The following is a 15,087-nucleotide window of genomic DNA, read 5'->3' as shown; positions in this document are numbered from 1 at the left end:
CCCATCAGACTCTTGAGGGTGTTGCATGTTGTACGAAGCATGTTTTGCTGTCTTTTTTTTTTTTACAGCTCCAGTCAAGGCATGATAAAATTTTCTCACATCCATCATTGTCACTACATTTCAGTAAATGGTAATTTTGAAATTGATGCAATATAGGACCTTTTCCTTGTATCCAGAAATATGATGGGTAAAGGTGGTGTTTAGCAATTGCAAACTCCCTCAGTTGCTGGTATTGATGTTCTGCTGAAATGTGTGTTGAAATGACTCTCTTGCTTTGGTGAAGATTGTTTCTTTTTTAAAAAATATATTTTATTGAAAAATTTTTTCCCTGAGCAACATTTTTCCCGCTTACAAAACAAGCGAAACGATAACAGTAACAAAACAGAAATTTTTAAACTTTTTAACAATAATAATAATAGTAGTAATAATATACAAGTAACAAAACCTCGTACTCTATTGACCTATACTCAACTGCCTCCCCCCCCCCCCCCCCCGGGTTGCTGCTGCTGGTCATCCGTCTTCCCTCTAACGTACCCCTAGGTAGTCGAGAAATGGCTGCCACCGCCTGGTGAACCCTTGAGCCGATCCTCGCAGGGCAAACTTTATCTGCTCCAGTTTAATAAACCTGGTGAAGATTGTTAATAATATAAAATTAATTCTTTTCCTGCAATGAGAGCTTTTAGTACCTTTTGCATATTCTTGATAATCTGGTGATAAATATTTTTAGGAAGGGGTCGGTTTGCAGGATTGAAGGAGCTGGAAGCGAAGTATGGGCTGGAGCAGGGGGAAATATTTAGATACATGCAGCTTTGAGATTTTGCCAGAGAGGAGATACAGAGCTTCCCGGTGGAGCTGGCCTCCACATTGCTGGAGGAGGTGCTGATGACGGGGGGCTTGGAGAAGGGGGTAGTGTCAGCGGTTTACAAAGCTATTTTGGAAGAGGGGAAGGCACCACTGGAAGGGATCAAAGCCAAGTGGGAGGAAGAGTTGGGAGAGGATATGGAGGAAGGGTTCTGGTGTGAGGTTCTCCGGTGAGTGAATGACTCCACCTCGTGCGTGAGGTTGTGGCTGATACAACTGAAGGTGGTATACAGAGCACACCTCACGAGGGCGAGGATGAGCCGTTTCTTTGAAGGAGTAGAAGATGTGTGTGTGAACGATGCGGGGGTGGGGGGCCGCGCTAATCACGTTCATCTGTTTTGAGCCTGTCCCAAGCTAGAGGATTACTGGAAGGAGGTGTTTAGGGTCATTTCTAAAGTGGTGCACGTGAAACTGGACCCGGGCCCCCGGGAGGCCACATTCCGTGTCGGACCAGCCAGGTTTGGAAACTGGTATGGAGGCAGATGTTGTAGCCTTCGCCTTGTTGATCGCCCAAAGGTGGATCCTGATAGGTTGGAGAGCAGCCTCTCCACCCTGTGCCCTGGCGGGGGGACCTGTTGGAATTCTTGACTCTTGAGAAGGTTAAGTTTGAACTGAGGGGAAGGACTGAGGGGTTCTACAATTCATGGGCATTATTCATTATGCACTTTCAAGAACTGGATCACATCGAACATTAATTGGGGTGTGTGGGTGGGAGGGTTGTGGGGAGGGGAGCTGTGTGTGTTAATGGCGACTGTGGGTGATCCCTAATTCATTTTGTCATTTGTTTGTGTGAACATGCGGGCTAATGTTTGGGGTTTGGTGGGAGGATGGGATTGTTGTTATTGATATGGGGATTGACATATTTGTTACTGATTATTGTTTATTGTTTTTGGGAGAAAATGTGAAAAAGGAGGAGAATAAAAAATATTTTTTTTAAATAAATATTTTTAGGGAAAAAACTAGCCTACTGAAAATGATGGGGCAAAAATTTTTTTTAGCCAGTAGTGAAACTCTTTTTTCACTATTTATTACAATTGTTTGTCATTTTGCCCTTTTTTTCCAGGTCAAAGAAATCGGGAGAAGACAGGAGAGAGCAATTGTTGTATGATATTGTGAAAACTGCTTGCCTTGTACAGTGCAGCTGCAAATCAGAAGACTACCTTTTTCGGAACTTGCAAGAAACGTCCCAGAGTCTTCCCGCTGCAGACTGACTCTTGATACATTGTCACTCAAGAGTATTCTTCATCGAACTGTGGAATCCCACTGTAACATTGCGTTAAGAATTTATATCCTGCCAAGGATGGGTCGTTTGGGAAGAACTTCATCTACATCTGTACAAAGCAAAGGAAGTGTTCCTGCTATGGAGAAGCAGCAGTTACAATGGAGCCACTGTGGTCTTATTTATTTTTTCTAACAATTCACTCTTTTTCTGAACTATAGCTGGGATTTCTCAATTTTTTTCCCCTTCTGTTCTGGAAGTATTTTCTTGTTGGGCACAGCTCCATGTGTGTCAGCCATTTTTCTGGTGCCTTGTCCAAAAGACTATTGATATTTAATGTCCAGTCCTACACATAACTGACTATTTGACCACTTGGGCATCACAGCTGAGCCTGATCCTGTTCTCACCTGATGTCTGATCATGCACTTTACAGTAAAAATCACTAAGTAATGATCAGTAGAGGTAAGCTTAGCTGCCAATTTTCCCCTTGTTCATTTGGGGCACTGTGGCCATTTTTTGGATCCTGACTGCTGCTCTAGGTTGAGACTTCTATGATCTGTACTTGTGCTTAAGATTATTTCCATAGCCTTTTTAAAGAGGGGGAAGATTTAATTTTCTGTAATAGTCACCTTGGTTGGAGAATATGGGACACCTTCACTGTTCAGCTTTAGTTAAAATGTCCTTCAGTAGATATTGCACCCGCCTTAAGCATGTACTTTTGTAATGGGTCCTTTTTTTAAAAAAAAAAAAAGTTTGGATGTGAGCACTGTGGGGTAAGCTCCAGCCCTTTTACTATTGAGTGTCCAGAAGACACTTCTACCATACTCAGTGAAAGAGAATTCATACTTTGGAATCCATCGATCTATAAGGTGAAGATGCTTCAGACCGTTTAGTGTGACGTCCTGTCAATGAAGGTCATGAAACATTCCTTTTTTTAGTTTATAGTTTCCATGTAGGAAGTTCCAAAAAAAAAAAAGCTACTGTTAATTATTTCAATCAAATGAAACTGCTGCTATTTTGCCTGTCCTGTCCTTCCTTGCCTCTCCTGCAAAACACTTGGATCAGAAGCTTAAATGTGTTTGAACCTGCATTACAACATATGATGAACCATCTTAATGCAGGCATTTTAATACATTTATTTCCTATCTGCTCAAGATTGAAGGAAGTTTAAATATGGTCAAAGTATTGTGGTACTACTAAATATTGGGCTGGCCCATGCTGCTGGGTAACATAAATCCAGTTACAAACAGGAGTATTTCATTCCACCATTCTATAGATTGTGGCTGGCTCTACCTCAAGTCTAATTACATGCCTTCTGTCCATTCCTCAGCATCCTTATCTTTTTTATATATAAATTTAGAGTACCCAATTATAGATGTTTTTTTCCAATAAGGGGCAATTTAGTATGGCCAATACACCTAACCTGCACATCTTTGGATTGTGGGGGTGAAACCCCCACAGTCACGGGGAGAATGTGCAAACTCCACACGGACAGTGACCCAGGGCTGGGATTTGAACCCGGGTCCTCGGTGATGTAGGCAGCAGTGCTAACCACCGTGCCACATGCCTTGCATTCTTACGCTCTTTCCCTACGTCCCTTCCATTCTGCTTTCCTGTGCTCCCCTCTTGGCATCTCCCTCCCCCCTTCCCCCCACCCCCCCTCTTCTACTATCTGTTTTGTTTCCCTCTTTTTCCCCCCCCCCCCCCTTATTGGTTGCTGTCATGAACAGGTCTTGGAAAAGGCTGATGAATAGCCTCCACGCATTGTGGAAGCCTTCGTCTGGAGTATTTTATCTACTCCAATTTGAAAAACTCTACTAGATTAAACAGCTAGTCTGCGGCCTTGGGTGGCGCTGTCAATCACTAGCCAATCAGGAGTCTTCTGCAATCAGGGAGGCAACGGTTAAGGCATCTGCCCCCCTCCCCATAAAAAGCTCTGGCTGCTCCGATACCCTGAAGACTGCCATTAGCAGACATGACTCCACTCTCACCCCCACAACCTTGGACATTGGCTTCACAGAAGGTCGCCAGTATCCGACAAGCCTGCGCAAGACCAGAACATGTGGGTATGGTTGGCCAGGCCTCTATGGCACCATTCACATTTGTCCTCCACTTCTAGGAAGCACCTGGGGGATGTGGTGGCATAGTGGTATTTTCACTGGATTAGTAATCCAGAGGCTCAAGAGTACTCTGGGGTCCCGGGTTCAAATTCCTCCACTGCCGATGGTGAAATTTAAATTCAATTAAAATCTGGGATTAAAAGTAGTGATGCCATGAAACGATTGTCGACTTGTCATAAAAACCCATCTGGTTCACTAATGTTCTTGAGGGAAGGAAATCTGCCATCCTTGCCTGGTCTGGTCTATATGTGACTCCAGACCCACAGCAATGTGGTTGACTCTTAACTGCCCCTCAAGGGCAATTAGAGATGGCAATAAATGCTAGCACAACCTGCGAAACTCATGTCCCATGAACAAACAAACAAAAAAATTGTGTTCTATTTAAGTGTGCCCTGTGTATCACGTTTAGCTGCGTTCGGCTCAGCTCTGCACATGTGGAGGCAATGTTTGCCCTGATAGTGCTTCAATTCAATGTCCTCTGATCCAGAATCCATCCTCCCATTTCTCCCATGTCTCATCGAGGGGTGTACGTACCCCTTCTAGTATCCGTCCACACATGTCCGTGCAGTTGCCGTCCTGTAGTTTGCGGTCAGAAGGCTGTCCAATAGTGAGCGTGCTGGTATCCGGGGAACATCGTCGTCTCTTTGAAGGAAGTTTCTGATTTGTCTGTATCTTAGCTCATTTCCTTTTGGGAGTTTGAGTTTCTCCGTGAGTTCCCCCAGAGCTGCTACTCTGCCGTGTATGTATAGGACCCCTACCGTCAGTGAACTTCATCCTGTCTCCATCTTCTGAAGGAGGTGTGCATCATTGTGGGGATGAATCTATGGTTTTTCCAGATGTGGGATATCCCATACTGGAACGCTCCATCTTTACCGATTCCACCCCCAGTTCCTTGACCCATCCTCGTACCCTTTCTACAGTCGCAGCCCAGTGGTAGAATTGGAGGTTTGGGAGGGCCAAACTTCCCCATGCTTCTCCTTCATTGTAGCACCTTTTTCCTGATCCTAGAGCTCTTTCACATCCCGCGCACATACACACGCCATGATTAGTTTGTCAGTTTTGGTGAAGAAGGCCTTGAGGATGAAGATCAGGAGGGATCTGAACAGGAAAAGGAACCTGTCAGGACTCTCCCGCCAAGTAGAGCGGGAGCAAGTCCCACCTCTGTAGGTCCTATTTTACCTTTTCCACTAGCCTTGTCTTAGGTATCATTTATGGATCCGTGTCCCGTTGTGGGCTATTTGGATTCCCAGGTATCTGAATTTAGTATGGGCCTGTTTGAATGGCAATCTTACCACCCCAGCCCCACCCTGGTTCACAGGGATTTCACTCTTGCTCAGATTAACTTTAACCTGAGAAGGCTCAGAGTTCCATTATTCCTCCCATGCTGGCCAGGAGGTTTGAGATATAGAGGAGCAGGTCATCCGCATAGAGTGAGACTCTATGATCTCTGTCTCCCCTTTGAATGCCTCTCCACCCCTTTACTGATCTAAGCCAGTGGCTCAATTGCCAGAGCAAATCGGAGCGGGGATAATGGGCACCCTGCCTAGCGCCTCTGTGCAGCCTGAAGTATTCAGAAGAGGTGGTGTGTGTCCGTACGCCATGGATGAGCTGCACAGTAGTTTCACATGAGATGAACCGTGGCCTGAACCCATAACTTTACAGTACCTCTGATGTGCCTCCATTCAATCCTGTCAAAGACCTTCTCTGCATCTGGGGAGATGATCACCTTCCCCGGTGAGATCATGATCACGTTAAGCAGGCGCCTGATGTGCGCTGTTAATTGTCTACCCTTGACAAAGACCATCTGATCCTCTATGACTACCTCTGGCACGCAACTCTTCATTTGTCTTGCCAGGGCCTTCGTCATTACTTTGGCGCCAGTGTTTAGGAGTGAGATGGGTCTGTACAACCTGCACTTAGTCAGGTCTTTGTCCTTTTATCGGATCAGTGATATCAAAGCCTGTGCCAGCATAGGCGGCAGGGTCCCTCTCGATAGTGAGTCATTGAACATCTCACACAAGTGCAGGGTGAGTGCTGGCGTGGAGTTTCAATAGAATTGTTTCCAGTAATCTGTCTGGTTCCGGCGCCTTCCCTGCCTACATGGGAGTTATGCTCTCCATGACTTACCCAAGTCTTTTTTTTTTTAAATTTAGAGTACCCAATTATTTTTTCCAATTAAGGGGCAATTTAGTGTGGCCAATCCACCTAGCCTGCACATCTTTGGGTTGTGGGGGCCAAGCCCACGCAAACACTGGGAGAATGTGCAAATTCCACATGGACAGTAACCCAGAGCCGGGATCGAACCTGGGACATCGGTGCCATGAGGCAACAGGGCTAACCCACTGCGCCACTGTGCTGCGCTTTACCCCAGTTCTAATGGTGGTTCCAGGCCCGGCCTCTTTTGTTTTCCTTTAACACAACTGGTAGATCCAGCCCATTGAGTAACCGCTTCACCACCATGTCCACCTCCAAAGCTCGGATGTGTAGAACTCAGTAGAAAGTCACAAAGGCCTCATTAACCTCGTCTGTTGCTGTGACTAGTTTGCCATTGCATATCACATTCATCTGTGCTATTTCCTTGTGGCTGCTTGCTTTCTCAACTGGAGAGCCAGCAGGTGGTCTGTGCTTGTAGAATGGCCCCTGTGTCTGGCAGAGCAGGTGCACTGCTTTCTTGGTGGAGAACAGGTCAAATTCTATTTGTAATCCTTTCCTCTCCGCCAGTAGTTCCATGGTCAGGGCCATGGAGTATCGCCAATCCATCTCCAATATGGAGTCAACCAGCTTCTGCCTAGCCGTCCTCCTTCCTGTCTCTAAGCGTCCTGTACGCTATTTCAACCCACCCCCCCCCCCCTTTTTTTTAATCAATGCCTCCCAAAATGTGGAGATTGAGACCTTCCCATTCCAGTTGCAGGTTACGTACCCGTCAATGAATTGTGACATTTTCACAGAAGGTCTTGTCAACAAGGAAGGCTGTGTCCAGCCTCCATTGGGGGGAAGGCTGTGTCCAGCCTCCATTGGGGGTGGGGGGGGGTGGGGGGGGGGGGGGGGGGGGGGGGGGGGTTGGGCCCGGCCTGGCCCATCCCCAACCTCGCATTCACGTAGTGTGTGTGGTCAGAGATTACTATTGCGGAGTACTCCGCCCCTACCATCCCTGGAAGCACCTGATTTTCCCACTACAAAAGTTGATTCTGGTGTAGTCTCTATGGTTCTGGGAGAAGTAGAATTCCTTCTCCCTTGGGTTGATTATGTGAACCTCCATGTCCACCGCCCCTGCCTGCTCCATAAAGGTGCTCGGTTCTCTTGCCATGGCCGACTGTTTCCCTGATTTGAGATCCATCTGTGGGTCCTGTACACCATTAGGAGACCCTGCCCCCCCCCCCACCCCCAATGATGAGTCAGCGGGAGTCCATGTCGGGGACTTCTGCCATGATCTTTTCTTATGAAGTCTACGTTGTCCCAGTGAGGACTGTACACATTTACCAGTACCACCGGTGCCCTTTCCAGAACACTCCTAACCATGACATAGCATACCCCCAGGTCCATCAGCATCTTTGTCGCTGTGAATGTCGTCCTCTTATTGAGTAGTGTGGCTGCCCCCTAGCTCTCGTCCTGTAACATGCTGGGTAGGTCTGTCCTATCCAACTCTTACCCTCAGTCGATCCTTCATCCTCGGGTGTGTCTCTTGGAGAAAGACTACGTCAGCCCTCAGGTTTTTCAGATGGGCAAAGACTCTGGATCTTTTCACTGGGCCATTAAGTCCCCTCACGTTCTTGGTGACTTTTATGGGGGATTTCTGCCGCCCCCCCAACCCTCCACCTCCTGTGGGGTCAGCCATTCTCACCACGTGGATTTGCCGTTGCACTCTTGGGTTTCCCTTTTGTTTGGGGGCCATCTAAGATGGGTGTCGTTGGTTCCTTTGTTCCAGCTGTCGCCATGTGTGACCTGTTGCAACCAGTGTTCTACCCTCCTTCTGAACCCCCTCTTCTGCCAGGCGTTCCCTCCCTGTCAGGAGCTGCACTGTGGCTCACCCTCTTCATTTACTTCCGTGTAGTAGCATGGAGGCTTCCTCCATTCCCCACCCATTTTGTTCCTCTTTCTTCCAACCCCCTCCCCCAACCACGCCCACCTCTCGGACATGCATGAGAGATGGATCGGCGATAATCCACGGCCCCAACCATGAAACTACTGGCGGAGAGAAAAAAATTACAAATGGAATTCCCGCATGTTTCGCGCCCAGGTCAAGATGCATTCCTTGTCCTGGAACCGGTGGAGCTTGGCATTGATGGCCCGCAGTGGTCCTTCTGCTTTGGGCTTGGGAATGCTTTTGCCCCCAACCATCTTACCCAGGATCTGTGCCTTGTACTCACGGGTTCATGCCCTGCGGTAGTCCCACGATCCTAAGGTTTTGGCAGCGAAACCTGTTCTCTTGAGCTTCCACCTTCCCCTTGAGCGCTCCTTGGGTTTCCACCAACCTTGCCACCTCTGCTTCCAGCGAGATGATCCAGTCTCCCTGATTGGTGGCTGCCCTCTCGAGTTCTTGCAACGTTGCCACCTCCAGTCGTCGCTCCCTCCTCGCCTCTTTGAAGTGGCCAGGGCATCTGCAACCGCCAACTTTACCGTTACCATGATTTCTCATGGCATCTGTTTTAGGATCTCAATCCATTGTCCTATTGGTGGGTAAGCTGCCGTTTGTATCAGCAGTTCCGCTTCCTCTGCCTTCTCCCGTCTGCCGTCTCGTCCTTTCTATCCTGGCTCTTGCTGCCCTTATTCTCTCTCCGACCCTTTTGTTGGTTCGAGGTCGTATCTTTGGGTATGTGGTGATTTTCGGGGGAGGGTGAGTTTTCTTTGTTGGCTTAGCAGCCAATTTTCGGGTTGAAAGTACTTGGTTTGAAGTTTCCAAGAGGAGAGCCAGCTTTCTTGCGACTGCTCAGCACATCCCCGCCACTTAGTATCCTTATCTCTGTCTCATTCTTGAATATTTTGATTGATCCTGCACCCATAGCCTTTTGGGAAAAATCGTTCCATATATCCACTGTTTTATAGAAGTAATGTTTCCTGATTTTCAACAGTCTAACTGTTACTTTAAATTTTATGCCGACTTGATTTGCCCCACCCACATTGAAAGGAAATAGGGTACACACAAACAAGCTCTCTAACTTTCAGTTTTTAAACCGCTCTATTAGATCACCACTCAACCTTCTAAACGTGCAGGAGTAAAAATATTGTCTATTTTAAGTGCTGTTATTATTCTAGACTGCAAGGTCAAAATATCTTTCCTGCGCTTTAGTGCGCAGAACAGTATTCCAGGTGGGGGTCTGACGAGCTCTGTACAACTGAAGCATAGCTTTTTATTTGTTCTCGGGATATAAGTATTGTTGGAAAGGCCATCATTTATTGCCCATCTCAAATTGCCCCTGAGATGATGGTGGTGAGCTGTGTTCTTGAACCGCTGCAGACCATGTGATGTAAGTACACCCACAGTGCTGTTAGGGAGGGAGTTCCAGGTTTTTGACCCAGCGGCTGTCTAGGAACAGCAATATAGTTCCAATTCAGGCTGATCTGGCTTGGAGGGGAACTGGCGGGTGGTGGTGGTGTTTCCATGTATCTGCTGCCCTAGTCGTTCTAGGTGATGCAGGCTATGTGTTTAGAAGGCATAGTCAAAGGAGCCTTTGTGAGTCGCTTTGGGTCTTTTTGTAGATGGTTCTCATTACTGCCAGAGTGTGCCAATGGTGCCGGAGGTGAGTTTAAGGTAACGGGTAGGATACCGATCAAGCAGATTACTTTGTCTTGGCTGGTGTTGAGCTTGTTGCATGTTATTGGAGCTACATTCATGTGCACTGGGCAGACAGCTGGCTTGTGATGCAGAACAAGGCCAGCAGCGCGGGTTCAATTCCGTACCAGCTGAGAATTCTGAATTCTCCCTCTTGTGTACCCGAACAGGCGCCGGAATGTGCCGACTAGGGTCTTTTCACAGTAACTTCATTGCAGTGTTAATGTAAGTCTACTTGTGACAATGAAAAGATTATTATTATTATTACTTTCTAATTCCGAACCCATTGAGATGAAGGCCAACAGTCTATTAGCTTTGTATCCACGATATCGTGCATTGGCTTTTACTTTGTGTACATGGATACAAAATCCATTGTTCTTCCCATTTCAGCTCCACCTTCCAGAGTCCTATCTTTTTACTTGATATGTCTATGTCCCTTCTTTGTTCATGCACCTTATTGTGACTTCTAACTTGGTGTCTCCAACACACTGCAGTCTGCAAAGGGAGAAAACCAAAATAGCCAGTGGCGTATTTGGACATCTTGGGAATACCACCACCTCTTATGTTCCTGTCCACTTCACGTGCTATCCTGATTTGGAAATATATTGTCATTTTTTCAACATCACTTGAGTCAAATTCCTGCAATTCCCTCGCTGTAACAACACTGGGAGTATCTTCACCACGTGGTCTGCAACAGTTCAAGAAGGCAGCTCGCTACGAGAGATGGGCAATAAATGCTGGCCCTGTCAGCGAAACCTACATCCCATGAATGAATCAAACAAAAACAACTAACTGCAGTGTTGTAATATTACTCTGAGGTTCTTCCCCGATTTTAAGAATGTTAGTGGAATGAAAAAATAAAACTCTGCAGACTTAACTCGCATCATAGCTGCTCAAGTTTGTGTCGCAAACCGTGACCTATTAACATAATAGTTGCCTGTTTATAGACATAAAGAAAAAGCAAGTACAATAAATTTTGGGAAAGTAATTTAAATTGCCTGTATTTGTAGGTCATGGGGAAACCTACATAAAGCACATGCTTCTGCAGTTGCAGTCCCTGTTATCTTGACTCTACATTTAAAATCCCACTAGTGGTTTTGTTGGTAAATTTCATCATGTTCAATCCCAGGATGTAGTCTTGCTAGTCATGATTTGAAGTAGTCATGATGTGCGTGATCTGTTTTTGATCTCCCTAATCGTGACATTAGGAGTGGTCAAAAAGGATCCTTATTTCCCACTTCCTTCTCTTCAGCATTCTGCCACCAAAAACATCCTTTCACTAATATGACTTGCCTAAATCCATCTGTTTTTTTCCTAATCTTTGCTTCTGGAATAATGTAATGAAATCATCCTTAAGACTGATACACCAATAATATGTTTACACCACAACTGTATTGTCTGTGAGAAATATTTTTTCACTTTATTTTGGTGTAAATGTCGCTTAAATTCGGAGTCCGATCTAACTCTATGCTAAAGAATGAGATGTGAAGAGTTCGATTCTCTGGAGCATTCTTGTACAGAGTTGATTTAGACTTTAACTCCACACTTTTAATAACTATGTCACACCAGCACTAAATTTATAGTGGAAATCCATCCTGTTGTTTGACCTTTTATGGTAGATTTACTTTTTTCCTGAAGGTGATCATTTTTGTAAAAGAGTCATTTTGATTAAAGTAATGTCTGATCTCTAGTCATAAGGATAGGAGAGATTATCTCTGGTTTTATCCCTTGTCTGTATTGAGTTAGCAGTTCTTATCTTGGATCGTAGAAATGATGAAATTGATCACAGCACCTTTTGAAGTTGGGAAGAGGAAATCAGTTGGCTTCTGAGGCCTGGTCTTTCTATTCTGTGAGAGGGCAGGATTGTGAAATGCTCCACAATTCAGCTGGGGCTTTCATCAGAACTGTTTTCATTCAAAAAGTGAAAACTGCAAATGTTGGAAACCTGAAATTAAAAATATGCCAACATACTCAGCAGCTCCATCAGAATCCAAGAGAAGACCAATTGTTTTGGTTGTGTTCCTTTGATCCAACTGGATCGGAGTTACTTTTTAATTTCAGGATTGTTCAGCATTCTTCTGTCTGACCCTTAAAATGAACTTTGAGCCAATTACATCTTGGGGCTTGGCTTTTTAAAGAGAAGCTGCTCTCTTAATGTAACATTTATTGCAGAAGCTCTGAATAAATGGAAAACGGTTCATATAAGACTGGCTGCAATTCTGAGCAGTTTTTTGCAACAACTGTGAATGAAGTGTCAAAAACTTGAAGGAATTTAAATGCTTTTTCAGTTTTCTAATAGTTCAGAATTCCTGATTCAAAAGGACTTTAGTAGAACTATTGTATAATAAACTAAATCATGAATAATGTATGGCTTTTAATAATTGTATGATCTAACTTAACATAGGTATACAGTTATGTGTTAACCCATTGATTTCTGTAGGTGGGTTGGATATGCCTGCTTTAAAAAATCTTGGCTTGATAAACTTGAATTTGCTTAATGTATAAAAGCTTTAAAATAAGAAATATAACCAGTGTAAAACCTGCAGTGGAGAGTCTCTGAATTGTCTGTACTGTATTGTATTCTGAAACTCTGAAAGCTTCTGGCTTCAGATACCACTACCGTGATGAACTTGCCTAGTTGGGGAAATCACTTTTTTTATTTGATTTTATTTGTAAGATGATGAGCACCACGGATTCTATGATCACAAATGGTCATCAAAACTGGTGATAAACTGACCTCATTCATGTTCACATGTGCAAATCACAATTTACCAGAATGGAAGGCTGTCAGTTGTAACACGTCAGATGTGATCAACTTAACGTCATCACTTCAAACCGTCTCACATTTATTTGTCTGCAGGGGAAGACTTGCATGGGGCAGCTCCCGCTACAGAACTCGGTTCTCAGGGGTTTTTTTTCTTCTTGTTTTGGCCGGGTTTTTAAAATTCCTCTTAATCCTTGTGGGTTTTTATTTTTGTGCACATTTATTTTTTAAACGGAGAGGAGAAAAAGTACGAAAGGACCCACGCAGCGCTCACCCAGAGGTACGAGCAGGGGGAGAAGAGGCCGCAAGGGACTGGACCGGTAAGCGGTGGCCCGAGGGGGGGGGGGGGGGGGGGCAGAGACTTGGAAGCGGCCGGGGAGAGTCGCGGCCCCCCCTGCCCGAACGGAGCTAGCACCTCGGAGCACGGGCCGGCTCGCCGAGCCCCTCCCCCTGCACAGCAGAACGTGAGCGGCCGAGGACCTGCGAACATCCCCCCCCCCCCCCCCCCATCCCCAAGAGCGGCAGCAGGGGAAGGGCCAACAGAATGGGGGGATGAAATCATGGGGGAATAAGAGGGGGAGGTGAGAGTCGTTCCTTACTGCTTGCCCCGTTCCCTGCTGACGTTTGGCCCACCCCTCCTCCTACCCCGCGTTTCCCCGGGGAGGTGGGGGGGGGAAAGGGGAAATAAAAATGCCAGAAGGGCGCCAAGGCAGAGGGAGAAAGGGCACCAAAAGCAAACGGGGCAACATGCAAGCCCGTTCAGACGAGCTAATTGGCGCACGAAGCGGGGGAACGGAAGCATCGTCGCAACTGGTCAGACAGGAGTATTTCCCCCCTGGGCCAGAGGAACTGGAACTGGAAGGCAGCCTTTGCCAAGGCGCTGAGGGAACATCAGCAGGAAAACAAGGCAGGGACCAGAGCAGACATAGAGGCTGCAGTACAGGCAGCAATGCTCAAGGCCCTGGCGGAGGTGCAGCTCGCCCTGGGCAGAGCAGAGAAGAAACTGGAAACCCAAGAGGCGACCATTAAGGAGCTGGAAAAAGCCGTGACTGACATGAGCGACTGGATCACGGCCCTGTAGAAAGAGGTGGCGAGATTGGGCACAACCCAGGGAAGCTTGAAGGGCAGGGTGGATGATCAGGAAAACCGCTCAAGACAAAAAATGTCAGGATAGTGGGCCTACCAGAGGTGATCGAGTGTAGAAACCCCGTGGCCGAGATGCTGGGCAACTTTAGTGGGGAGGGAAACTTTCCCCAACCCACCAGAAATGGACAGAGCACACCGGTCGCTGCGCCCGAAGCCCAGGGCAGGGGACCACCCGAGGGCAGTTATAGCTAAACTGCACCGGTACCAAGACAGGGAATCAATCCTGCGCTGGGCCAGGAAAAACAGAGCTTGCAAATGGGAAGGACACTTCATTAGAGTTTACGAGGCCATTGGGGCAGACCTCACCAGGAGACGGGCCGAATTCAACAGAGCGAAAGCAGCTCTTCACAAGAACAATGTGCACTTTGATATGCTGTACCCAGCGAAACTCTAGGTCACATACCAAGAAAGAGAGTAATTCTTCACAGCCCCTGCCGAAGCAAACAAGTTTATAGAGGAACACGGGCTGGAAAGCCAACAGTGAGGGTAGAAATACGGGGCCCCTGGCAAGGGGCAACAACACGCCGACGGAGGGGGGTGGGAGGGGTGAGGCAGGGGCAGTCCCCCACCCCCACCATGGCGAGCGCACCCTGAACAAAAAGCGAACCACTACCGAGGGACCGTCACAGGTGGGAGACCAGGCCCCAGCACGGGGGAACAAGAATAGCGGAGAAGGGAGATCAAGTGAGGGGAGCACAGGGTAGGATGGGGGGAAGAGTGGCAGAAAAATGCAGAGGCTGGGCAAGGGAGAAGCGAGACTGTCACTTCTGAGAGGGGGGTCACCGCACCAGCAAGAAAGCTAGCAACGGGGACATGCAACAGAGCAGGGCCACAGCCAGCCCCCAACAGAGGGGAAGGCCCCATTCAGAGGGGGGGGGGGGGCACTCAACAGAGGCGGGAGAGCAAACGGGGATAGCAACAGGGGAAAGAGGGACAAAGGAGAGATATACGGTGAGAGGGGGAGGAAAGGGAGGGACCGGGGGTGGGGCACAGGAAGGGAGCGACCAGTGGGGGGGAACAGGGGGACAGACAAGGCTAGAAAAGGAACAACAATAGGCTGCAAAGTGCCACAACCAAGGGCTCGGAACACGGAATCGCTGCAAGCATCCACCCAGTATGATCTCTGGGTGAAGGGAGACCCCAGAGTGCAGGGGGCTACCCGCGTGGCGGTCGCATAGCGGGCGGCCATGTCGGGTGCCCCCTGGAC

At 47.3% G+C, this 15,087-nt stretch overlaps 1 protein-coding gene across 1 annotated transcript in view; it reads left to right on the top strand.

Moving 5' to 3' along the window:
- Positions 1–2,125, top strand: part of LOC140421121 (ubiquitin-like protein 3) — an 85,193-nt gene extending 83,068 nt beyond the window's left edge. Inside the window, exon 5 of the mRNA XM_072505531.1 lies at positions 1,925–2,125. Coding sequence (XP_072361632.1) covers positions 1,925–1,977 — 53 coding nt within the window. The 3' untranslated portion in view covers positions 1,978–2,125. The remainder of the gene's footprint in view (positions 1–1,924) is intronic.
- The last annotated feature ends 12,962 nt before the right edge of the window (positions 2,126–15,087 follow it).

Source organism: Scyliorhinus torazame, chromosome 5 (assembly GCF_047496885.1).
Source record: "Scyliorhinus torazame isolate Kashiwa2021f chromosome 5, sScyTor2.1, whole genome shotgun sequence".
Classification (NCBI taxonomy): Eukaryota; Metazoa; Chordata; class Chondrichthyes; order Carcharhiniformes; family Scyliorhinidae; genus Scyliorhinus; species Scyliorhinus torazame.
Note: the sequence above shows the minus strand (reverse complement) of the source record. Positions and strands in the feature narration are given on the sequence as shown.